At 45.4% G+C, this 25,101-nt stretch overlaps 2 protein-coding genes across 2 annotated transcripts in view; one reads left to right on the top strand and one right to left on the bottom strand.

Moving 5' to 3' along the window:
• MORN5 (MORN repeat containing 5) overlaps positions 1–9,396 on the bottom strand; it is a 36,178-nt gene extending 26,782 nt beyond the window's left edge. The window contains exons 1-4 of the mRNA XM_056539406.1: positions 9,259–9,396; positions 4,348–4,495; positions 3,039–3,150; positions 2,120–2,251 (exon numbers count right to left, since the gene is read on the bottom strand). Coding sequence (XP_056395381.1) covers positions 2,120–2,251; positions 3,039–3,150; positions 4,348–4,495; positions 9,259–9,305 — 439 coding nt within the window. The 5' untranslated portion in view covers positions 9,306–9,396. The remainder of the gene's footprint in view (positions 1–2,119; positions 2,252–3,038; positions 3,151–4,347; positions 4,496–9,258) is intronic.
• Positions 9,397–9,479: 83 nt separating this feature from the next.
• NDUFA8 (NADH:ubiquinone oxidoreductase subunit A8) lies at positions 9,480–21,225 on the top strand. The gene is made up of 4 exons (XM_056539405.1): positions 9,480–9,682; positions 13,116–13,279; positions 15,468–15,633; positions 20,999–21,225. Exons 1-4 carry the CDS (start codon positions 9,632–9,634, stop codon positions 21,134–21,136), a joined length of 519 nt encoding a protein of 172 aa, XP_056395380.1. The 5' UTR covers positions 9,480–9,631; the 3' UTR covers positions 21,137–21,225.
• Positions 21,226–25,101: the final 3,876 nt, after the last annotated feature.

The raw sequence follows: 25,101 nt of genomic DNA, 5'->3' as shown, positions 1-25,101 counted from the left end.
TCACTACAATGCACAAAAGTGTAAAAAAAAAAAAATATATATATATATATATATATATATATATATATATTAAGAGTGAATTCAAGAGTGAATAAAACCCAGTGAATCACAGTAGCATCCAAGTTTTGCAAATCTCAACCACATGTTGCAGATTTTTTTTCCCACATTTTTAAATCTGACACATACTCACCTTGCTACAGATTTGTTAAGAATTTTCACCACTGATTCCACCACTTTTAATGTAACAGTTAAAAAATTTGTAGGGAATCACAAGACAATCCACAGAAAAATCTGCATTTACCACATTTGTGGTTTTAGCCCTAGGGTTGGGAACCCACTTGTCATTTTTTATTTATTTTTTTCTAATAAAACATTTTATTCAGTTTTCAATATAAAAACGGTAAACAAAGAATAAGTAAAGTCGACAAAGGTAACATAGTATTCATACTGACAAGAAAAATAATAGCCATGATAACAGAGACGGCCCTTCAGCGGTGAACGCGAAAAAGGAACGCTCTCATGGCAACAAATGGATGTCTACACAACTAGTGTCAACTGGGGCAGTCAGTGCTATGTGATTCATATAGTCGTGTAGTGTTCGGGGTCGCCTGGTTCGTCTCCCTAGGCGCTTCTAATCATACAGGTGGAGGATCCTTGGCTGTAAATCTAGTACACAGTCAAGATGTCATCCTGTAATACAGTATCTGGTATGACATGCTGGGGTAGACCAGAGAACAGGAAGAATAAATAATAATAAGAAGAAGATGAGATTGGAGGGAAGGAAAGAAAGAAAGAAGAATGGATGGCGAGGGGGAAGGGAGAAAAGAGGGGGGAAGGAGAAAGGGAGAGGACCGGAGGTTCATGGTATCGGACTTACCAAGTGGCTTGGACGTACCCGGAGGGTCCCCCGACATCCAGCTGTATAATGTCAGACATTTAGAGAAGAGAGGTGCGTAGATCGTACAGAGGTGTGGAGGTCGAGACTCAGTCAGTGTCTGGGCATAAGAGGTCGTCCGGACATGGCGGGAACAGTCAACTGGATATATGGATTTGGCCAAAGTACGTAGAAGACGTGAAAGCCGTCCAGGGTGCCCAGATATGGGTGTATTTGAACAGTTGTCTGGGGGACTCCGCCAGTAGTTCCTCAAACTGTGTAGTCGGGAGATTTCCTGGAACCATGTAGAGACAGTGGCTGCAGCCCGAGATTTCCAGAGCCTAGGTACCACTGTTCTAGCCGCCAGGAGCATGAACAAGAGTAGACGAGCGGTGTGTTTGGGGATCGAGGAGGGTAGAATGGAGAGTAGCAGGGGTTCGGGCGTGTGCTGGAGTCTCACCCCGGTAACACAGTAGATGATATCAATGACACTGGACCAGAATCCTGATAGGGATGGGCAGTTAAGCCAGATGTGTAACATCGTTCCCCTCCCAGAGGAGCACCTCCAGCACAGGTCCGAGGTACCCGGGAACATATGTGCTAGCAGTGCTGGGACTCAATACCATCTTGATAAAACCTTATAGTTAATTTCCTGAGCCTTGCAGGAGATAGAGGAGGAGTGGCATTGGGCAAGAGCGGATGCCCAGTCCGAGTCAGGTATAGGGTGGCCTATGTCTTTCTCCCACCCGACTTTAAAGGGTAGAGGTGCACTCATCAGTGATTCTAGTACGAGAGGGTATAAAGCACTAATAGCATGGGAGACTGGTGTTTGGGACATTGGGCATATTGAAAACGGAGTGTAGGGGTAGGATTGGCATCTTCCAATATGGCTTCAAGGGGTTTCAGTGCAGAGACTTGCCAGTTTTTTTTGGAAAACTGCCACTACGATTTTTGAGTCAAAGACCGAAAAAGATAGTAGATCCATATGAAAGGAGAAGTTTAAGTCCTTTCTTTATCACTTCCATTCCTTTTGAACATACTTCTGGCTTCCAAAAAATCTGCCAAGTGAAATCCCAGCCTAAAAGTATCTCTTGGCTCCTAAATGTAAAAGTTTAAGAGCTAAATTGTATTTTCTGGACGCATGAGTGACCATTTTAGACACTTTCTGGAATCTATTTGATATTAGGGATTTTTCAGCTTAGAACACAGAAATTGCAGAAATAGGTAAAATAATTAAATGTTTACCGGCATTCCTCAGGAATCGGAGCTGGTAGTCATTCACGACTCTGCTGACAGGGTCGTAGAATCCATCCCCGCAGTCATAACAACCTTCTGGGATTTGTCGAGGGGGATGTAGATTTGTAAGTTGTGAACGTCCTAAAGATCAAAAATAAACTAATTTTCAGTCTTATCGTATGCTCACACTGGCTCATTCATTTGCATTGTTTTTTTTGGGGGGGGGGCTTCCAGTACTTTTGATGGCAGAAATAGCACAGCAAATTAGCGATTTCTTACAAAATAGCTGTTTATAATCATCTTAAATTCAGAAGCCTTTGGTCGGTCTCTAGACTCTCCCACTGTTGTCATCACAGCATGATGATGTGTCTCTCTGTTCCACGTGATTGAATCAATTGTTGGCAACAACAATGTCCTCCATAGAGACAGCACCGTATAGCTGTGGCCATGGTCATGTAGATCACATTACTAAAAGGGAAGTAGTCACTAGTTTCATGCTGTCCAAACCATAGGCGCATTAAATAATAATAGATTAATAACTATAAACAGCTCTGTTGTTCCAGAGTAGTCATAGTTGTATCTGTGAAAAGGGCTCTGAGTCATTGGGATGGTCCACCGCCACCCCTGATTAAAAGATCTCACCCTATTTGCATACAGGGAAAGATCTGTCAATCGTGGTCAGGGACCACCCCCATGAGCCCCATGCCCGGCCAAAGAAACAACCATGGTTACTCTAAAATAGCATACCCATCAGAGTGATTAATGGATCATTGCTATCCGGAAGCCTGTCAGTGTTTCACGCTGTCTGTGGTTGGGGCAACATGAAATTAGTGACAGGTTTCCTAGGAGGACCTTTATTTTTTGATTTTTTTTTAATTCATGCTGAGGATACAGAAGCAGTGGAATTTTACAATGCAATTAGTTGTACCTGCAGGCTTCAGGCCATTGCAAATTTCAGTATAAAATCTTCTGTCATAGCCATCACAGTAGTGCCATTTCTCCTTTTCATACTCAAGTCCATCTGCAAACGTGTATTTACCCTATAAAAATATTAAAGATATATTACTAACAGAAAGTAACCAGGAAAAGGAGTAGAAAAAAAACGGGGGTTCTAGATGAGCGCTACTGCTGGAATAAAAGGATTCGGAAAGCCAATAAAGTACAGGACAGTTTATTATGGTTTAGAGCAATCGGACAACGCGTTTCGGCACCAGCATGTGCCTTCTTCAGGTCCATAAAACAAATGTGATGACGTCTCTCGCTCGGGCCCTGACTGATACTTTAATGATGATGTGCTTTATTAGCGTTCCGAATCCTTTTATTGCAGCAGTAGCACTCGTCTAGAACCCCCGTTTTTTTCTACTCTCCTTTTCCTGATTTCATTATTTCCGTAACCCTTCGTGGTTACGGACAGGGGGTCTCGAGCAGCACAACTGCCGCTACTACCTTCCACTTCACACTCGCCAGGTGAGGTGCTGTCACCGTTGATTACCTCAGCGGGACATCACACCACCTAGAGTGCAGTGGTTCCTGACAATTCTACCACGCCCCCATCACCCAGGAGAGAGCGCCCCAACCTTTTTTTTACTGCTTCTTCACACTAACAGAAAGTAAGTTGGTACACGGTGGGACAAATGTGTTGAATGGATGCCTCTGATCATTCATAGGCTCCAATGGAAAAAAAAAAAAAAAATATATATATATATATATATATATATATATATATGTTTAAATATTGATGACTAAGTGCTGTTGTATGAAATAGCATAATGTGCTATGCTAGACTGGTGAAGGCAGAAAAGCCAATCTTTTTAGACTCTTTGGTCAGGCTATGGTCATATTGTGTATCTACATTGGATTTCCTCTGTACATGCCTAGAAGATATACTTATATCATTCACATGGTATGTAAACGTTCCAGGAGGTTCTCGGACCCAGATATATGTAAAGTAATGATTCCTGCCAGTAACCATATAATGGTCCCCTATAGTCAGCCTCTCTCCAGCCTATTAACACACCATATCAAAGATCCATGTTGTACAGAACACATACATACCCCTCTATGCCTTCAATGTTATATGAAGGCATAAAGAGGTCTTTTCTGTGACATGTTTCAAGAAATAGCATATTGCAGAGTTATTGCTTCTGGGGGCACCATATAACGGGACACAGGAAAACAATAAGCCCATAATAAGGTAAACTACAGGAAAGACATTATGCACAAGTCTTTTCTTGTACCTCAAGTGCAATACCGGAATCCCATCGAGCTTCATATTTACTGCCATTTGGAAAGTAGAGTGTTCCTTGTCCATGAAACATGCCGTCCTTCATCTCTCCCTCATAGCGGGTTTCTGTGGGGAGGATGTATTCTCCTTTACCCTCCAGTCTACAAAAGAGAACAAATAAGTAGAGCTGGGCGGTATGGCCAAATATGTGTATCACTGTATTTTTGTAACTTATGGCGGTTCCACGGTATATAACGGTATTTCTTTCACCCCCCACCAAATCATGTTACCCAACATCGCTGTTCTGCTCCCATGCTGGGAGTTGTAGTCTTGCAACAGCTGGAGGTCCGCAGGTTGGAGACCACTGCTGTATGCTGTATCTCTATGCCCGGGCTACAAAAGATAAAGAAAATAAACTTTAACTTACCTACGTCGGCTCACACTGTTCCTTGGGACTGGAACGTTGGACAGCCGTCAGCCTATCACCGGGCGTAGCGATGTCCCGCCCTGGCCAGTTATAGGTTAAACGCACTGTCATGTAAGAAGCCGGCCAGAGCTCCTTACATGACAGTGGGCTCAGCGGGTCGTAGCCCATCTGCTTCAAGGTTGGACTTGTTGTGCATTCGGATATGGTATTTTGCATACCTTGGTTGTAATGGGTGGCTATTTGACTTACTGTTGCCTTTCTGTCATCTTGAACCAGTCTACATATTCTACTCTGGCATCAACAAGGCATTTTTGTCCACACAACTGCCGGTCACTGGATACTTTATCTTTTTCAGACCATTTTCTGTACACTGTAGAGATAGGTGTTTCTGGCGCCAACTATGTCACATTTAAAGGGGTTCTCCGGTGCTTAAACATCTTATCCCCTATCCTTTGGATAGGGGATAAGATGCTTGATCGCAGGAGTCCCACCGCTGGGGACGCCTGTTTGTAATCAGTCCCCGGAGCGTGTTCGCTCTGGGTCTGATTAGCGGCGACCACAGGGCCGACGGCGTGTGACGTCACGGCTCCGCCCCTGTGTGACGTCACACTCCGCCCCTCAATGCAAGCCTACGGGAGGGGGCGTGATAGCTGTCACGCCCCCTTCCATAGACTTGCATTGAGGGGCGAAGCGTGAGGTCACACGGGGGCGGAGGCGTGACGTCACACGCCGCCGGCCCAGTGATCGACAGTAATCAGACCCGGAGCGAACACGCTCCGGGGACTGATTACAAATGGGGTGCCGCGTGCAAGATCACGGGGGTCCCCAGCGGCTGGACTCCTGCGATCAAGCATCTTATCCCCTATCCTTTGGATAGGGGATAGGATGTTTAAAGGAGTACTCCGAAGCTAACCTTTCTCCTCGCTTTTCTCTCCGTCCGGAAGCTGGGTCTTCTGATGACGCTCCACCTGTATTTCTTCTTGATCCGCCGCCATCTTCGCCCGGTGACTCATCGCTCCCATGAGTCACTGCGGGCTGTGTCGGCCTCCCAGCCCGGAGCCGGCTACTCCCCCAAAGTTAATTTATTCTGCGCATGCGCAGTACTACGCAAATAGCATAGGGCTAACGCTAGGCTCCTATCGCTGCCTACGTTAGCCCTACGCTATTTGCGTAGTGCTGCGCCTACGCTATTTGCGTAGTGCTGTGCTGCGCCACGCTAGTGCAGTGTTTCCCAACCTGGGTGCCTACGCTATTTGCGTAGTGCTGTGCTGCGCCACGCTAGTGCAGTGTTTCCCAACCAGGGTGCCTCCAGCTGTTACAAAACTACAACTCCCAGCATCTGGAGGCACCCTGGTTGGGAAACACTGCGCTAGTGGGCACATGGAAGGAGGAGGAAGGAGGGAAGGAGCTGTGGGCGTTACTTTATTATAATTTATTATAATTTCCTGGGGGGGGGAGAGGAGGGGGAGAGAGCAGCAGCTAACAGGAAGCTGGCGCAGGGAGTCATGGTAAATGTAGTCTTTATGACATGGCTGCTTACTGCTATAGGTGGCAATTACAAGAGAATGGCTGGGCCAAATTTGACAAATGAGGTATCGTTGGAAAGGTCTTTGAAAGAGCTATCAGATGAGGTAAACTTTTTTTTTTTTAAGTACCAGTGCTCCGGAGTACTCCTTTAAGCACCGGAGTACCCCTTTAAAGTCACTTTAATTCCAGCTCTTCCCCCATAGGCTTATCATCGACTGGGAGCTGTTCTCGTCCAGTAAAGTGTCTTTTATCATTACAGGACATTACAGTGATCCCTCAACTTACCATGGCCTCAACATACAATAGTTTCAACATACAATGGTATTATCTGGACAATTGTAACTTGAAACCAGACTCTGCATACAATTCTACAGACAGTCCAGATCTGTGAAACATCAATGGCTGGAAGAACTGACCAATCAGAATGGGCATTCACTGGTAAAACCCCTGTATTACTGAAATGTATGCACTGAATTCCTGTCTGTTAGCGCCTCTGTGTCTGTTAGTACCGGGAGGTATTACATGTTCTGTACTACACTTTACTTGTACCAGGGTTATCTGCTCTTTTGGACATCAGGTGAGGGTGGCTCCATTTTACTTTTTTAGGACATTGCGTGCACTGTACAGGACCCTGAAGAAGCTTCTGTCTTCTATATAGAAATTGATTTACAGCTCCCAGCAGATCTTTCTTACTTTTATATGTAAGGATTTGCTTTATCTGTATTAGTTATCTACTTATTTTTGTTTATTCCTTACTTTTTCCTATTTTTGGATGACATTATGGTGCCTTTAGAACCAATTACCAGGTTTCCATAGAGTTATGGTCTCAACATACAATGGTTTCAACATACAATGGTCGTCCTGGAACCAATTAATAGTGTAACTTGAGGGACCACTGTACAAACAAAAAGCACATGTACCTATTAGGGATCGACCAATATCGTTTTTTTTAGGGCCGATACCGATGATCGGTGGAGGTTAGGGGCCGATAGCCGATAACTTATACCGATATTCCGGTATAAGTTATCGGCTATTTATCCCCCCTCGACACCGCTGCAGGTCATTGATTTAAAGCGGGCGCTTTAAATCAATGCACTGCAGTGGCTTTTGCGGGGCCATAGGCCGCCGCCACCACCCGCTTCTCTCCCCCCTACCTGTCAGAGTGGTCCGGGCCATCCATCCTTCCTGTAGTGTCCGGCGGCATTCCGGGTGGAATGTGAACCGGTCCGGGCTGTCCTTCTTTTCCGGGGGTCCTCTTCTCCACTCCGGGCAGGCTCCGGCCTAGTACGCTGCATAGACGCCGCTGCGCAGTGACGCCCGTGCGCAGCGACGCACCTGACGTCACGGCGTAGCGGCGTCTATGCAGCGTACTAGGCCGGAGCCTGCCCGGAGTGGAGAAGAGGACCCCCGGAAAAGGACAGCCCGTACCGGTGCAGCCTCCACCCGGAATGGCGCCGGACACTACAGGAAGGAAGGATGGATGGCCTGGACCACCCCCATTATGGGTAAGTTTATTTATTTATTTTTTTTATTGACTCGGAGGGTGGGGGAGGGGCCCGACCGGTATAGCGGTATGGGCAAAAATCCATACCGGTACCGCCCAGTACTACGGTGGGGGTGCGACACGGTGGGTCGGGGGGGCGGTCGCGGTGTGGTGGGTCCGGGGGGGGGGGGGGTGGCGGTCGCGGTGCGGGGCATCATCGGCTTATTGGCAAGGTAATTGCCGATACCGATAATGCCCAAAATCGTGATTATCGGCCGATAATATCTCCCATACCGATAATCGGTCGATCCCTAGTACCTATTACGGTAAACCAAAGGTCTTACCCACAAATATTCTGTAGGGGTCTAGAGCGGTTGGCATCAAGTGTGTTCTCCTGGCACCATTGCACTAAAACCTTAGGCAAACCTGTTCCATGACGTTATGTGCGCGGACACACGCTACATCCTGGTACCATTTGGAGATGGAGCTTAGGATACCTCATAAGGGTCAATGAGGGGTACTATATATGTGAACGCAACTAAGTAATAGTGTTGAGCGCAAATATTCGAATAGCGAATTTTTCTTTCAGGAAAACAGCACTTTGCGATTTCACAAATATTTAGAATATTGCGAATTATATTCGTTATGACAAATATTCTTTTTTTTTCCCCTTTTTTTCACAGTACACATCACAATGATGTGAACTGTGTAAACAAAAAGTGATCATCCCTCCCTGCTTCCAGTTTGTGGCCCAAAGAAGGCGAATATGCAAATGCAAATTTTATGCAAAAAATATGCAAATATCCAGAGGACACTGATCCCTCCCATATTTAAGCTTGTGGGCCAATGAGAAGGATGCAAATACAGTTGTCAGAGGTTAGCAACATCCCTAGCAACCAATAGGAAAGCAGTTGGTTGAAAGATATAGGCGCACATGCGCATGTTGCAAATTTTATGACGGATTTCGCATGAAAAAACAAAGTGAGCGGATATGCAAAATTCGCGAATATAGGACGAATATTCGTTCAAATATTCGCAAAATATCACGAATTTGAATATGGCTTATGCCACTCATCACCACTAAGTAACTCTAAGGCAGTGTTTCCCAACCAGCATGCCTACAGCTGTTGCAAAACTACAACTCCCAGCATGCCCGGACAGCCTTTGGCTGTCCGGGCATGCTGGGAGTTGTAGTTTTGCAACAGCTGTTGGAATGCTGTTTAAAAAACACTGCCCTAAGGTCTGTCTGAACAGGCAATATTAAAAGATAGTCCTGGGGGCCTCTAAGTCAGCATTTCTTTGTTGCCCATAGCAACCAATCAGAGCTCAGCTTTAATTTCTTAAACTGCTCTGGTAAAACGAAAGCTGAGCTGTGATTGGTTGCTATGGGCTGCAAACAGTTTTGAATAAATAAAGACATTTGAAGCCGTGTTTCTCAGAAAGATGACAGCAAGTCGACGTCGTCGCCACCTATGTTACCGACATACCTGCCATTCTGGTGCTCCCCGTCATATCGACTGCCCGTGTACTCCATCACTTCCCGTCTGGCGTCCCTATGACAACAGTATATGAAGCTTCACCATGACGACCAAGGGCCACGTGACGACCGCTGTCCAATTAGAAATGAGTTGCCGAGAGGACCTGTCATTTCGCACAGTCGAGTCCCTGGCTGAGCTCTCGCTTCCGTAAATGTCTCGTGTAGAGAAGACGCTGCTGAATGACAGGGTACTCGCTGTGTACCGGGGTGTCGTCTCATCGTTCTGGGAAACACGAGGCGCGATGACGTCACTCCGCCTGCGACCGTGAGGAAAGCATATCGCGCATGCGCACTCGGCTGACCTTCCGGGGACAGAAGCAGCCATGCCCGGGACCGTGGACGTGCCCCCGGCTGAGGAGCTGTCAGTGCAGGAGGTAGATATCGCTCTGTAGTGTATTGGGGACATACCGCGCCGGTGTGTGTTATGTAGTCCTAGATACTGCAAGACTACTACTCCCATTATAACCTTAGTGTTCTCCAGATACTGCAAGACTACTACTCCCCCATCATAACCTTAGTGTTCTCCAGATACTGCAAGACTACTACTCCCCCCCATTATAACCTTAGTGTTCCCCAGATACTGCAAGACTACTACTCCCCCCCATTATAACCTTAGTGCTCTCCAGATACTGCAAGACTACTACTCCCCCATTATAACCTTAGTGTTCTCCAGATACTGCAAGACTACTACTCCCACCATTATAACCTTAGTGTTCTCCAGATACTGCAAGACTACTACTCCCCTCATTATAACCTTATTGTTCTCCAGATACTGCAAGACTACTACTCCCCCCATTATAACCTTATTGTTCTCCAGATACTGCAAGACTACTACTCCCCCCATTATAATCTGTGTTCTCCAGATACTGCAGGACTACTACTCCTCCCCCCCATTATAACCTTAGTGTTCTCTAACTACCGCAGGACTACTACTCCCCCCATTATAACCTTACTGCTCTCCAGATACTGCAGGACTACTACTCCCCCCATAATAACCTTACTGCTCTCCAGATACTGCAAGACTACTACTCCCCCATTATAACCTTAGTGTTCTCCAGATACTGCAAGACTACTACTTCCCCCATTATAACCTTAGTGTTCTCCAGATACTGCAAGACTACTACTTCCCCCATTATAACCTTAGTGCTCTCCAGATACTGCAAGACTACTACTCCCCCCATTGTAACCTTAGTGCTCTCCAGATACTGCAGGACTACTACTCCCCCCATTGTAACCTTAGTGTTCTCCAGATACTGCAAGACTACTACTCCCCCATTATAACCTTAGTGTTCTCCAGATACTGCAAGACTACTACTCCCCCATTATAACCTTAGTGTTCTCCAGATACTGCAAGACTACTACTCCCCCCATTGTAACCTTAGTGCTCTCCAGATACCGCAGGACTACTACTCCCCCCATTGTAACCTTAGTGTTCTCCAGATACTGCAAGACTACTACTCCCCCATTATAACCTTAGTGTTCTCCAGATACTGCAAGACTACTACTCCCCCCATTATAACCTTAGTGTTCTCCAGATACTGCAAGACTACTACTCCCCCCATTATAACCTTATTGTTCTCCAGATACTGCAAGACTACTACTCCCCCCATTATAATCTGTGTTCTCCAGATACTGCAGGACTACTACTCCTCCCCCCCCCCATTATAACCTTAGTGTTCTCTAACTACCGCAGGACTACTACTCCCCCCATTATAACCTTACTGCTCTCCAGATACTGCAAGACTACTACTCCCCCCATAATAACCTTAGTGTTCTCCAGCTACTGCAAGACTACTACTCCCCCCATTATAACCTTAGTGCTCTCCAGATACTGCAAGACTACTACTCCCCCCCATAATAACCTTAGTGTTCTCCAGATACTGCAAGACTACTACTCCCCCATTATAATCTTTGTGTTCTCCAGATACTGCAGGACTACTACTCCCCCCCGTTATAACCTTAGTGTTCTCCAGATACTGCAAGACTACTACTCCCCCCATAATAACCTTAGTGTTCTCCAGATACTGCAGGACTACTACTCCCCCCATTATAACCTTAGTGTTCTCCAGATACTGCAAGACTACTACTCCCCCCATTATAACCTTAGTGTTCTCTAGCTACTGCAGGACTACTACTCCCCCCATTATAACCTTAGTGTTCTCCAGATACTGCAAGACTACTACTCCCCCCATTATAACCTTAGTGTTCTCTAGCTACTGCAGGACTACTACTCCCCCCATTATAACCTTAGTGTTCTCCAGATCCTGCAAGACTACTACTCCCCCCCCATAATAACCTTAGTGTTCTCCAGATACTGCAAGACTACTACTCCCCCATTATAATCTTTGTGTTCTCCAGATACTGCAGGACTACTACTCCCCCCCCCCCCCCATTATAACCTTAGTGTTCTCTAACTACTGCAGGACTACTACTCCCCCCATTATAACCTTAGTGTTCTCCAGATACTGCAAGACTACTTCTCCCCATTATGACCTTAGTGTTCTCCAGATACTGCAAGACTACTACTCCCCCCATTATAACCTTAGTGTTCTCCAGCTACTGCAAGACTACTATTACTATTATAACATGATAGTGTTCTCCAACCAGGGGCTTTCCAGTTACTGCAAGACTACTACTCCCATTATGCCCTGACAATGTTCCTCTACTGGTGGCTCCACAGCTACTGTAATACTACTGCTTTCATATACCCGGATAGTGTTCTCCAAACAGTGCCTCTCCAGTTACTGCAAGGCTACTACTTCCATATGCCCTAATATTGTTCTCTAGCGAGGCAGAACTACAACTCCCATTATACTCTGACAGTGTTCTCCAACTGGTGGCCCTCCAGCTACTACTAAACTACAAATCCCATCATGCGCTGACAGTGATCTCCAACCAGTGTCTCTCCAGTGGTTGTGAAACGACAAATCCCTTTGGCTGTCCAGTCATGATAAGGGTTTTGGTGCTGTGAGCGCTGCAGGTTGGTGATCACTGTGTTGCAGACATCACATCACAATGTAAAAAAAAATGCCACATGACACCAACAGGATAAAGTGCACGCCAGAAAACCGTGTTCTGTGACGCTCATATGACATGTCCAACCCATCGGGTATGCACATCATTTTGTCCTATATAGAGTGCCACATGCCCTTTCAGTATCAAGAAGAGAAGAAAACTGATAAAATGTTCTCAAATAATTGAGTAATTCATTCATAGATATGGTGCAAACTATAGCCGAACAGTATTGATAAAGTATGGGCTCCGAGGTAATTTTTGGGAGGGGGAAATAATAACAGCAGAGACAAATTGGAGCAGAAGTGACGCATCTGGACAAGGGCATTGGGGGGGGGGCGAAAGATTGGTTTCTTCATACGTACAGGATCCTGCGCAGATTTGATGCGCAGAATTTGTAACTGCCGATTAGAAGCTGCGCTCAGTCATTTAGTTTACATTGAAATCTGCAGCAGAAAATCCTGTGCATCAAATCCTGTGCATCAAATCTGCGTACGTGTGAACGTACCATAAAACAGTGCCACTTGTACGTGGGTATTGCAGCTCATGTCCATGTAAGATATTAAAGGGATTGTCCCACCATTAGAAGTTATCCCGTAACTGTCTGATCGCAAAAGAATGACTGATGTTTCTCCTCACGGTCTTCTAAACTGGGAATTTTTAGTTTTGCAACAACTGCAGGCACACTGGTTGGGAGACTGTTCTATGGAATATGTCGGCATTACACAACGATTACTTGTTACTATTATTACCCCAAAAATATAAACATGATTTTTCTGTTTTGAAACCATGTAGGTAAATGTGAGCTCTGCTGTCCTGAAGGCTGCCGCCCACCACTATGGGTCCCAGTGTGACACGGCTAATAAAGAATTCATGTTGTGTCGTTGGGAAGAGAAAGACCCAAGAAAATGTCTGAAAGAAGGCAGAAAAGTGAATGAGTGCGCACTGGACTTTTTCAGGTAATGCTGTGGCAGAAGTGAAGCAATGGGATACATCCACACAATGAATGACGTGCTGTGAATTATTTTTTGTGTATATTTAAATTAAAGGGTTATTCTGGGATTTATTAACTTTTAACTATCCTGCTGGTTATGCATAGTTATGTCACTTATCTATTTACATATTGTATGGCTCTGCCGAGGATCATCCACTTTTTATTCTTTATATGGTCCCCCAGGTTCAGCATTCTGTTGTGGTATGGATTACTGTCGTCTTCAGCCTTTTCCATGTTTCTGTTTGATTTGAGACGTCAGCTGATCACAGGGGGCTTGGTTTCGTCATGTCCTCCCCGACAAGCCAGCCCCAGATGATGTGTGCACTCTATCTAGACGTGACAATGGGACGGTTCAGATGGAGCGCAAACATCGTCAGGGGGCTGGCTTGTCGGGGAGAACAAGATGACCGTAATCCATACCACAACAGAATGCTAATCCTGGGGGACCAAATAAAGAACAAAAAGTGGATCATCCGCGGCAGAGTCATACAAGTAAACTGTTAACTGACATAACAATGCATAACCATCAGGATAGTTGAATGTTAATAAATACCGGAATGCCCCTTTAAATTAGTCTGCATTAGATTACAGTACCAGTCATGTGAATTAAAGGGGTAGTCCAGTGGTGAAAAATGTATCCCCTATCCTAAGGATAGGGCATACATTTCAGATCGCGGGGGGTCCGACCGCTGGGGCCCCCCCCGCAATCTCCTGTACGGGGCTCCGGATCGCTGGGCTGACCCGCCCCCTCAATACAACTCTATGGCAGAGCCGGAGATTGCCCAAGGCAGCGCTCTGGCTCTGCCATAGAGTTGTATTGAGGGGGTGTGTCAGCCGCCGCTTCGTGCATCGGTCAACACGCCCCTTTCCGCAGGCTGTCGTGGCCCCGTACAGGAGATCGCAGGGGACCCCAGCGGTCGGACCCCTCGCAATCTGAAACTCATACCCTATGCTTAAGATAGGGGATACGTTTTTCACCACTGGATATCTCCTTTAAATCTGGCCTGTTATGGCCACAAGCTACTGATTTGTTATGCACAGACATTGACCTGCAGTTTAGATTTTTAATCTACAGCTTTTCAATATATGCTGTGGAAAGGATTGTTGCAGATATTCCCCATTTACTTCAACAAGGAAGTCAAAAATCTGTGATCAAATCCTAGTGTATGTTTTCAGAATACCTATAGATATTGGGCTGGTCTACAGACTCATTCTCACTGTGGACATTCAGCATGTGGTGTTCTGCCAGCTGAGTGTCCGCTTGCAATAATATCAGCAGTAGGACTGAGTGGACATGGCCACCTCACAGACAGCAATGTCTATGGAAAAAAGTCCAGCAGAATTAAACTCAAAAAATGAACGTGTTCATTTTGCCCGTACATCCATTTGGCTGGCTGAATTCAACTGCGCAAATTCCTCAGTATGCTTAGAGCAGCAGAATCTCTAGCAGAATGGCCGCAGTGTGAAAAAGCCCTTACTCTTCAGAGGTGTTTCTACTTCTGTTTAAAAATATCAGGCCTTTCAGTTCTTATCAGCTGCTGTATGCCCCAGAGAAAGTCATGTAGTCTTTCCAGTAAGACACAGTGCTCTCTGCTGCCATCTCTGTCTGTGTCAGGAACTGTCTAGAGTAGGAGACGTTTGCTAAAGGGATTTGCTCATGCTTTGGACAGTCCCTGATACAGACAGGTGGCAGCAGAGAGCACTGTGTCTGACTGGAAAGACTACTGGACTCCTCTGCAGCATACAGCAACTGATAAGTACAGGAAGGCTTACGATTTAAAAATAACAGTAAATTACAAATCTGTGTAACTTTCTGCCACCAGTTCTCCAATTATCTGTAATACCCCTTTAAGAGAGCAAGATCAATAACCTCTTTAAACCTGAATGTTTTTAAAAACACAAAAAAACAATGATGATTTCTGGGAGAATAGCGTAGTATTAAACTTGTTTTATTATGAACATCTTGTTCTGTGATGATACACTTGTCCTGACTGGAAGAAATGTTTCTACTTAACACTTTGTAGTGTGTACCGTGAAGTGATTTTGAGTATTAGTGGAGTATCTATGGACTTATTGGAATAAGGTGGTAATGTTTTGACTTCATTTTTTCATAGCTTGTTTGTTTTAATTATTTTTTTGTTTTGTTTTTTCAGGAAAATTAAGACCCATTGTGCTGAGCCTTTCACTGAATATTGGACTTGTCTGGACTATACTGGCTTATTAGAGCTCCGTCGGTGTCGTAAGCAGCAGCAGGTGTTTGATAACTGTGTTCTTGACAAGCTTGGCTGGGTGAGACCCGACCTGGGAGAATTGTCTAAGGTAAGATCCTAGGAGTCTGTAATGTAAAGTGCATCTGAGTTCACAAAGTAAAATGTGCTGGATGGTCACTGGTCCCCATTGCTTCAAGTTTGTTGTCCTAGAAGCTGCTTGTGCCAGGGACCACCATTGTTTGAGTTCACGTAAAACAGACAACAGTGCTGGATGACCGTCATGCTGTGAATATCACTTATCGGGACTCCAGTAAATTCCTTGTTTCCACATAAAGAAATGACATTAAGGTTATTGAAAATGTGGCATAACCCCTGTATAGTTCTGTGTATTTGCAGTTGTCTAAAGCATAGATACCAGAGAATCATTGTTATTGATGTGTATTGATGAGCAGAGACTGGTTGCAAGTGGTGGCCACAGGGGTCTTTTCTGGGTCTTGCTCTTTGGAATATGTTTGTGGCAGTGTTTATACTGCGTTTTTTTTTTCACTTTTGCAGTCAGTTTAATATTGCTGTATACAAAAATGGAGTCAACTACGCTATTGTGTAGGCCAAAAAAAAAAGTATACATTACAGTCTGGTTTTTGATGCTGTACGGCATTCATTAATGTATGAGTTTCATTTTACTATAAAATGTATATGTTAAGTGGCCAGCAATAGCTTGTTGTGAACTGTTTGCAGACGACAAAATGTTGTGCAATAGGGTTTATTTGTTCCTGGAGGTGTCTGTAATATAGAAGATGATGTAGCTTCACTAGATGAATGGTCAAAACAAAGAAAACTGCAGTTCAATGTTTCCGAATGTAAAATAATCCTCCGTACGGTATCGGCAGTTCTGTGTTAGTGAAGACTTCAGAAGAGAAGGCTTTATGGAAAGTGATAGTAGGAAAACAAGTGAAATGCTTAGCCGCATAGCTAGAGATATAACTAGTAGGAAGAGGGAGATTGTGACCCTACTGTAAAGAGCTCTAGTGAGACATCTGGAATACTGGGGTTAGAGATGAGCGAACTTACAGTAAATTCGATTCGTCACGAACTTCTCGGCTCGGCAGTTGATGACTTTTCCTGCATAAATTAGTTCAGCTGTCCGGTGCTCCGGTGGGCTGGAAAAGGTGTATACAGTCCTAGGAGACTCTTTCCTAGGAATTTATCCACCTTTTCCAGCCCACCGGAGCACCTGAAGGCTGAACTAATTTACGCAGGATAAGTCATCAACTGCCGAGCCGGGAAGTTCGTGACGAATCGAATTTACTGTAAGTTCGCTCATCTCTAACTGGGGTCAGTTGTGGAGACCTCATCTACAAAAAGATATTGATAAAACAAAACCGGTCCAGAAAAAAAAACTTGCCAGGAAAGACTTAAAGGGTACCTCTCATCAAAAAAACTTTTGATATATTATAGATTAATGTATGCAGAATAGCTTTACAATTGCATGTTATTAAAAAATATGCTTCTTTCTATTTAATTTTCCACTTTGAAGAAATGACCACTAGGGGTCTCCCTACCAGTCCTGGCAGCAAGCATTTCAGACTCATGCTGGAGTCCTAAACACTACGAGCTGCCAGTCTGCTTTGTTCACAAAGGAGAACACTCAGAGCTGCCAGCCTGCTTCGTTCACAGCCTGTTTGGCTGTGAACAAAGCAGGCTGGCAGCTCTGAGTGTTTAGGACTCCAGCATGAGTCAGAAATGCTTGCTGACAGGACTGATCGGGAAAAATACAATAGAAAGAAGCATATTTTTCATTAACATGCTATTGGAAAGTTATTCAACATTCATTAATCTAAAATATATCAAAAGTTTATTTGATGAGAGGTACCCTTTAAAGCATTACTATGATTAGAATAAAAACTTTTGACACGTCACAGGGACGGGTCAAAAGCTTTAATCGCTCAGGGTCTCAGTACAGAGCACGAACAGCTGACCGATCAAATCTTTTGCCATGTCCCTGGGTCCCATGATAACCCCTTAAACAACAAAATCTGCATAGAGTGGAGGAAAGAAGTAAATCCACAGTATGTGAAAGTGAACCTGGGTGAGATAAAACTATATTTACCAGAAGATAAAAAAATTTAAGGAAATATATTAAGGGTAGACTAGACCATGTGGCATTTTTGTTGCCAAGAGGCGGGACCCCATCGATCAGACATTTTATTCCCTATCCCTATATATAGGGAATAAGATGTCTGTGGACGGAGCGCCCCTTTTAAGCCCGGGCCTCAACCCCATCCGACACCTTTGGGATGAATTAGAAAAGAGATTGTGAGTCCGACTGTCTTCTCCAACATCAGTGTCTGACCTGCCAAATGCTCTTTCTGATGCAATGTCAAAATTTCTCACAGAGCCCTTTATAATCTTTTACAAGGTCTTCCCAGAAGAGAGGAAACTGTAATGAGGAGACAAATTCCATATTAATGGATTTCGAATAGAATGTTTTAAAAGCTTCCATCTGTGTAATTTGTAGGTGCCCCCAATATTTTGTCCACATAGGGGGGAATTTATCATTAGTGGTAGAAGCTTTTTCTTTTCTATATGTAGCGCAAATTTTTGCGCAGTGAGTTATTTTGCGCCTTTTTTATAGAGCAAAAAGCAAGTTGTCTATTTTTTTTGTATATTGTGGAATGCGTTTTGCAGTGGATACTTATCATGTGCATATGTTAATTTTTTTTGCGCAAATACGTTTGCAAAAAGGACACATAGGAAATTATTCTGCCGAGGGATGCAGCAGCTGTCCCTCAACACTGCTAAACTACAACTACTCCCATCATGGGACAGAGTCTGTTCCATGATGGGAGTAGTTGTAGTACCGTAGCGCTGATAGATGGCCCTTGCACATCCCCCGGCTGCGGGACTCTTTTGGGACAGTTGGGACTACTACTCCCATCGTGGACAGACTGGGCCCATGATGGGAGTTATAGTCCAAGGGCTGAGGGGCAGATCACAGCAGGCCATTCTTCAGAGACCCGCTGCGATCCGCATTTATTAACTCTAAAAACGGGTAGCACATGCGGCTCCACTGCGCTCCCAGTCGGCTCCTGTATACACCTGTCACATTTCATAATCCCCACTGCCAGGAGACGGGAGCTTTGAATGGCGAATAGCTATTCATTAATCAGAGCTCACGGTGGGGATTATAAAATGGGATTATTTTTTGTGTTTTTCTTCTCTTCTCATTTCAGAAACGTGAATGCGGAGGACTACGTCAGATTCGATGGATTCCGGTGATGACCAGCATTTTTTTTTTTAGCGTTAGTGCCAAAAACAGCTAGCGCATTCCCCCAGTTATTACCTCTGTACCCACTGCCTCAGGGGTGCCAGGAAGAGCCGGTAAAACAGGCCAGAGTGTCAAAAATGGCGCTTCTAGGCGGTAACAGGCTGGCGTTATTTAACAATGGTCCTAGCCCACCCTGGTAACGTCAGGCTGTTGCTGCTTGGTTGGTATCCGGCTGATACTGAAAATAGGGGGAACCCTATGCAAGTTTAAAAAAAAAATTTTTTTTTATATATAAATAAATAACGTGTGTGGTTCCCCTATTTTCAGTATCAGCCAGATACTAACCAAGCAGCAACAGCCTGATGTTACCAGGGTGGGCGAGGACCATTGTTACTTGCCCTCCCCAGCCTGTTACCGCCTAGGCCCACGAGAGCCATTTTTGACGCTCTGGGCCTGTTGGTACTGGCTCTTCCTGACACCCCTGTGGCGGCGGGTACTGGGGTAATAATTGGGGGTTATCGCTAGCTGTTTTTGAGGCTAACGCCAGGCCCCAGCTTAGTGATGGATTCTGTCTACAAGACAGCTTCCCCTACTAAGCCTGAAAATTCTATTATAAAAAGCACGACACATTGAAAAAAAAATTAAGAAAACACTCTCCCACAGCCCTCGTTAACCCTTGTATTGAAATTTAAAAACCGCTGGTCATCGTCGCAATCCCCCAAATCTGATGTCCTCCACATTCATGTATCTGAAATGAGAAGAAAAGAAGAAAAACTAAATGTTACTACATTTTTGGTGCTCTCCTCTGGAGAGTGCGCCCATACTGCAGTGTGTCCCTAAACAGGGAGCCCCCCAATTGTTGACTTCTGCCTACTGTATCCTGTATGTACAGGTATCTATAGACACCTGTATATACAGGATAGCGCACAAAGACTTATCCCAGAACTGCTCAGCAGCAGCATGGGTTAACTCTTTCCTTGCCGGGCTCATGTATAGTATACATGGGTACACTATTCACCCCTGTATACTATACAGCTAGCAGAGGTAAGTAGTGATGCTTTGCACCCTGTATATGTATATGCTATACATCACTCCTCACCTCACAAATTTCCCCCATAGTGTGTGTGTGTGTATACATCCAACTTTATTCAGTGTATGCAACTGAACAGCTTAACACAGTTGGATTCTTCTTCCGCCTGGAAGTCTAGGATGACTTTTTGCCTGTGTGAAGTCCTCAGGATCCAGAGGTGACATTATAAGGAATACTGCAGTGAATTACAGGCAGTTGTACCAAACTTTCTTATTTTCTTAGTTGGATTCTTCTGCCTGTTACTTTATTTTTCCAATAAAAGTTATGTGAAAAATGTTCTTGGTGTTTGTACTGAAAATATAAGGCTTTTTGTTATTTCTAGTACATGGAGCTAATAGCATTGCCTACTGCCACAGCCCATAATGCTGTGACTGACAAATCATAACTTCTGGTCTTCCTGCGGCGACCTCTTCATGTATTGAAGCAAAGAGAGATCCCTCCAGGACAGAGCACAGGATAGAGCTGGCGCATCAGTTGCCTGATGAAGCTGGTTATCCAGCGAAACGCGTTGCATGCCGGGTAAAATAAATCTGTTTTTACCTTGAAGTCTTGTGCGCCAGCTCTATCCTGTGCTCTGTCCTGGAGGGATCTGTCTTTGCTTCACTTTGTGTTGCCAGGAGCGGCTGCCAAGTCTCGCCCGCATAGGGTTTATGCCTACACCATTGTTGTACTTGGTCGCAGTAAAACCTACATCGGTGAGCAATATTGCTTAAATTGTACCTTATTTATTTATTTATGGTATCACACTAGGAGCGCCGTCTCCCTTTGTTTATAGTATCTTCATGTATTGACTGATGCTGTTGGCCCTGCTAATCCCAGCGATGATGATGGTTTGCTTTGCCTGTAAAATTATTTCTGGTTATTTGAACTTTTTTCCTTAGGGTATGTTCACATGTGTGTATTATTCTAGGTATTTTGCTGCAGATTTTCTGCTAATCATTTTCCTACCCATTGAAGTTAATGGGTAGAAAAATTAGCAGAAAATATGCAGTAAAATACGAACGTGTCTAATGTACCAATGATAAAATTATTTAGTGTAGTAGTCAATATATGGACCTGTACAATATGTTCATTTTGAGTTTCCAGAGTTTACACTTCTGTTTTCTTCCACTTCAGGTGACAAAAGTGAAGACCGACAGACCTCTGCCAGAAAATGTCTTTCACTCAAGGCCAAGACCAGAGCCAAACCCTGCCATTGAGGGAGAATTAAAACCATCCAAATATGGAAGCAAGATGTTCTTCTGGAATTGGTAGATGTGCGTGTCCTTGCGTCCAGTTCTGGTCTTACGTCCGTACTTCAGCTTTAATATCTATTTGGGAACAGAATAAATTAGTGAAACCTCTTTTGCGGTGTTGCTGTCTGTATTGTAGTAGTAAGTGGGAAGAAAATGTTACCCCTGCGACTACAGTGACCCCCCGACCTACGATGGCCCCGACATATGATCAAATCGACATACGATGCTTTTTTTTATGTCGGGGCCATCGCATTAAGTGCTATCCGGCAGCGCCAAATGCTTAAGCTGCTGCCGGATAGCAGCTTAATGTTCCCCGTGTGGTGCGGTAAGTATTACTTACCCCTCCACGATGCTCCGGGGTGCCCTCCGGGTCCAGCGCTGGTCTTCCGGTGTCTTCTCGGCCCTCTCCAATGACGTCAATATGCTGCTGCGCACGTCATCCAATAGGAATGGCGTACGCAGCGGCGTAATGACGTCGCTACGCAGGCCCAGTAAGGCCTTGCGGAAGACAGCGGAGGACCGGAGAAGACAGCGGAGGACCGGAGAAGACAGCGGAGAGCCCAGCGGAGGCCCGGGGACACCATCTCGAGCGGCGGTGACTGGTGAGTACAGCTTCCTATACTTTACATTGCACGAATCCCGCAACATACGAAGGATTCGACAAACGATGGCTCGTTTGGAACGAATTACCATCGTATGTTGAGGGACCACTGTACTTATCTCCCAGCATAACAACCGGATCCAAAATTCTATGTCTAAATGGATAGTGGTGACAAAATCACTGGCCTAGATTCATTAATCTCCCTGAAACCAAAACTAATCAGCCAATCACAGCTTGGCTTTCACCAGAGATTAAGATATGAATGAAGAGCTGGTTGTTATGGACAAAATCGGACTGTTTTGTTCTCGGGCAGATTAACAAATCTGTTTCATATGGGGGAGATTTAACCTGTGTAGAGGAAAAGTGGTGCAGTTGCCCATAGCAACCAATCCGATCGCTTCTTTCATATTTCCCAGAGGCCTTTTAAAAAATGAAAGAAGCGATCTGAATGGTTGCTATAGGCAACTGCACCTTTTTTACCTCTACACAGACTTTCATAAATTTATCCATAGTTTCTATTTTCAAAACCGGGATCTGAAAGGTCCACGTGCAATATGGACAATATTCACTGGGGGAGATTTATCAAAACCTGTGCAGAGGAAGAGTGGTGCAGTTGCCCATAGCAACCAATCAGATTGCTTCTTTCATTTTCCACAGGCCTCTAAAGAGGCCTGTGGAAAATGAAAGAAGCAATCTGATTGGTTGCTATGGGCAACTGCACCACTCTTCCTCTGCACAGGTTTTGATAAATCTCCCCCACTGACTTTCCCTTAACGGAATAAAAGGCAAATAGAAACCTCTGAGAAAAGTACTTAAAGGGGAACATTTTTTTGTAATTTTTTTTTTTAAGTCAACTGGTGCCAGAAAGTTAAACAGATTTGTAAATTACTTCTTTTAACAAGTCTTAATCCTTTCTGTACTTATCAGCTGCTGTATGCTTCACAGGAAGTTCTTTTTTTCTTTTTGAATTTCCTTTCTCCCTGACCACAGTGCCCTCTGCTGACACCTCTGTCTGTGTCAGGAACTGTCCAGAGCAAGAGAGGTTTGCTATGGGGATTTGCACCTACTCTGGACAGTTCCTAAAATGGACAGAGGTGTCCGCAGAGAGCACTGTGGTCAGGCAGAATGGAAATTCAAAAAACTTTCTGGCATCAGTTGATTAAAAAAAAAAATTAAAAAAAAATGTTTTCCAGGGGAGTACCCCTTTTAACCCCTTAAGGACTCAGCCCATTTGGTCCTTATCCCCTTAAGGACACATGACGTTCTCATACGTCTCCATTTCCGAGTCCTTAAGGACACATGACGTATGAGAACGTCATGTGTTTTACCGGCCCCCCGCAACCATCTGGAGCGGAGCCGGTGCCCGATGCCTGCTGAAATCGTTCAGCAGGCATCGGGGCATATCGCCCAGGGGGGTCATTATGACCCCCCATGTCGGCGATGGCCGCAGATCGCTGGACAATTCAGTCCAGCGATCTGCGGCGGATTCCGGGTCAATCGGGTCTCCAGTGACCCGGTGACCCGGAATTACAGGCTGTTCGGGGCCGTCTCCGACGGCCCCGGACAGCCAGAGCCTGCAGGGGTGAGGTGGCACTGGTGCCACCTCACGATCGCCCTGATTCGTCGGCCGGATAACCGGCCGACCAATCAGGGCGCCTGCTGCGGGTGTCACTCCCGCAACCTGCTCCGCCCCTCTTCCGGAGGACGTGAGCGGGTGTTGGGATCGGGGCCCCAGGAGCAGCGACGGCGGCGGAGACGACGAGGGACTGACCTGGTGCAGCGAGGATCGTTGGAGGTGAGTGACAGCCTCCTGCTGTTGCTTAGCAACAGCTCCCAGCATGCAAAAAGGGCATGCTGGGAGCTGTAGTTATGCAACAGCAGGAGGCAGACCACCACAACTCCCAGCATGCCCTTATGGGCATGCTGGGACTTGTAGTTTTGCAACAGCTGGAGGCACATTCTTTCTATGGAAAAGTGTACCTTCAGCTGTTGTGTAACTACAACTCCCAGCTTGCACAATCAGCTAAAGTGCATGCTGGGAGTTGTAGTGGTGCATCTGGTGGTTGCATAACTACAACTCCCAGCATGCCCGTTGGCTGTCGGTGACTGCTGAGAGTTGTAGTTTTGCAACAGCTGAAGGCACACTGAGTTAAGTAGCAAACCAGTGTGTCTCCAGCTGTTGCATAACTACAATCCTCAGCATCCCCAGCCAAAGTAGTATGCCTCCAGCTGTTGCATAACTACAACACCCAGCAATCCCTTCCGCTGTCCGTACATGCTGGGGGTTGTAGCTTTTGCAACAGCTGAAGGCACACTGGTTGCAAAACACTGAGTTTGTTACCAAACTCGGTGTTTCACAACCAGTGTGCCTCCAGCTGTTGCAAAACTACAACTCCCAGCATGCACTGATAGACCGTACATGCTGGGAGTTGTAGTTTTGCAACAGCTGGATGTTCCCCCCCCCCCCCCCCCCAATGTGAACGTACAGGGTACACTCACATGGGCGGAGGATTACAGTAAGTATCCGGCTGCAAGTTTGAGGTGCGGCAAAATTTCTGCCGCAGCTCAAACTGCCAGCGAGAAACTACTGTGAACCCCCCGCCCGTGTGACTGTACCCTAAAAACACTACACTAACACACAATAAAATAAAAAGTAAAAAACACTACATATACACATGCCCCCCTCCCCTCCCCAATAAAAATGAAAAACGTCTGGTACGCCACTGTTTCCAAAACGGAGCCTCCAGCGGTTGCAAAACTACAACTCCCAGCATGCACTGATAGACCGTACATGCTGGGAGTTGTAGTTTTGCACTGATTTCCCCCCCCCCCCCCCCAATGTGAACGTACAGGGTACACTCACATGGGCGGAGGATTACAGTAAGTATCCGGCTGCAAGTTTGAGCTGCGTCAAATTTTCTGCCGTAGCTCAAACTGCCAGCGAGAAACTACTGTGAACCCCCCGCCCGTGCGACTGTACCCTAAAAACACTACACTACACTAACACAAAATAAAATAAAAAGTAAAAAACCCTACATATACACATACCCCTATACAACCCCCCTCCCCAATAAAAATGAAAAACGTCTGGTACGCCACTGTTTCCAAAACGGAGCCTCCAGCTGTTGCAAAACAACTACTCCCAGTATTGCCAGATAGCCGTTGACTGTCCAGGCATGCTGGGAGTTTTACAACAGCTGGAGGCACCCTGTTTGGGAATCACTGGCGTAGAATACCCCTATGTCCACCCCTATGCAAGTCCCTAATTTAGGCCTCAAATGCGCATGGCGCTCTCACTTTGGAGCCCTGTCGTATTTCAAGGCAACAGTTTAGGGCCACATATGGGGTATCGCCGTACTCGGGAGAAATTGGGCTTCAAATTT

This window comes from Hyla sarda, chromosome 9, assembly GCF_029499605.1.
Source record: "Hyla sarda isolate aHylSar1 chromosome 9, aHylSar1.hap1, whole genome shotgun sequence".
Lineage (NCBI taxonomy): Eukaryota > Metazoa > Chordata > Amphibia > Anura > Hylidae > Hyla > Hyla sarda.
Note: the sequence above shows the minus strand (reverse complement) of the source record. Positions and strands in the feature narration are given on the sequence as shown.

What these genes read in the sequence shown, in the direction of transcription:
- NDUFA8 (XM_056539405.1), top strand. Translation starts at nt 9,632, where the DNA reads ATGCCCGGGACCGTGGACGTGCCCCCGGCTGAGGAGCTGTCAGTGCAG. An exon ending in TGCGCACTGGACTTTTTCAG is followed by an intron (nt 13,280 to 15,467) that starts GTAATGCTGTGG and finishes TTGTTTTTTCAG; the next exon opens with GAAAATTAAGACCCATTGTG. An exon ending in ACCTGGGAGAATTGTCTAAG is followed by an intron (nt 15,634 to 20,998) that starts GTAAGATCCTAG and finishes CTTCCACTTCAG; the next exon opens with GTGACAAAAGTGAAGACCGA.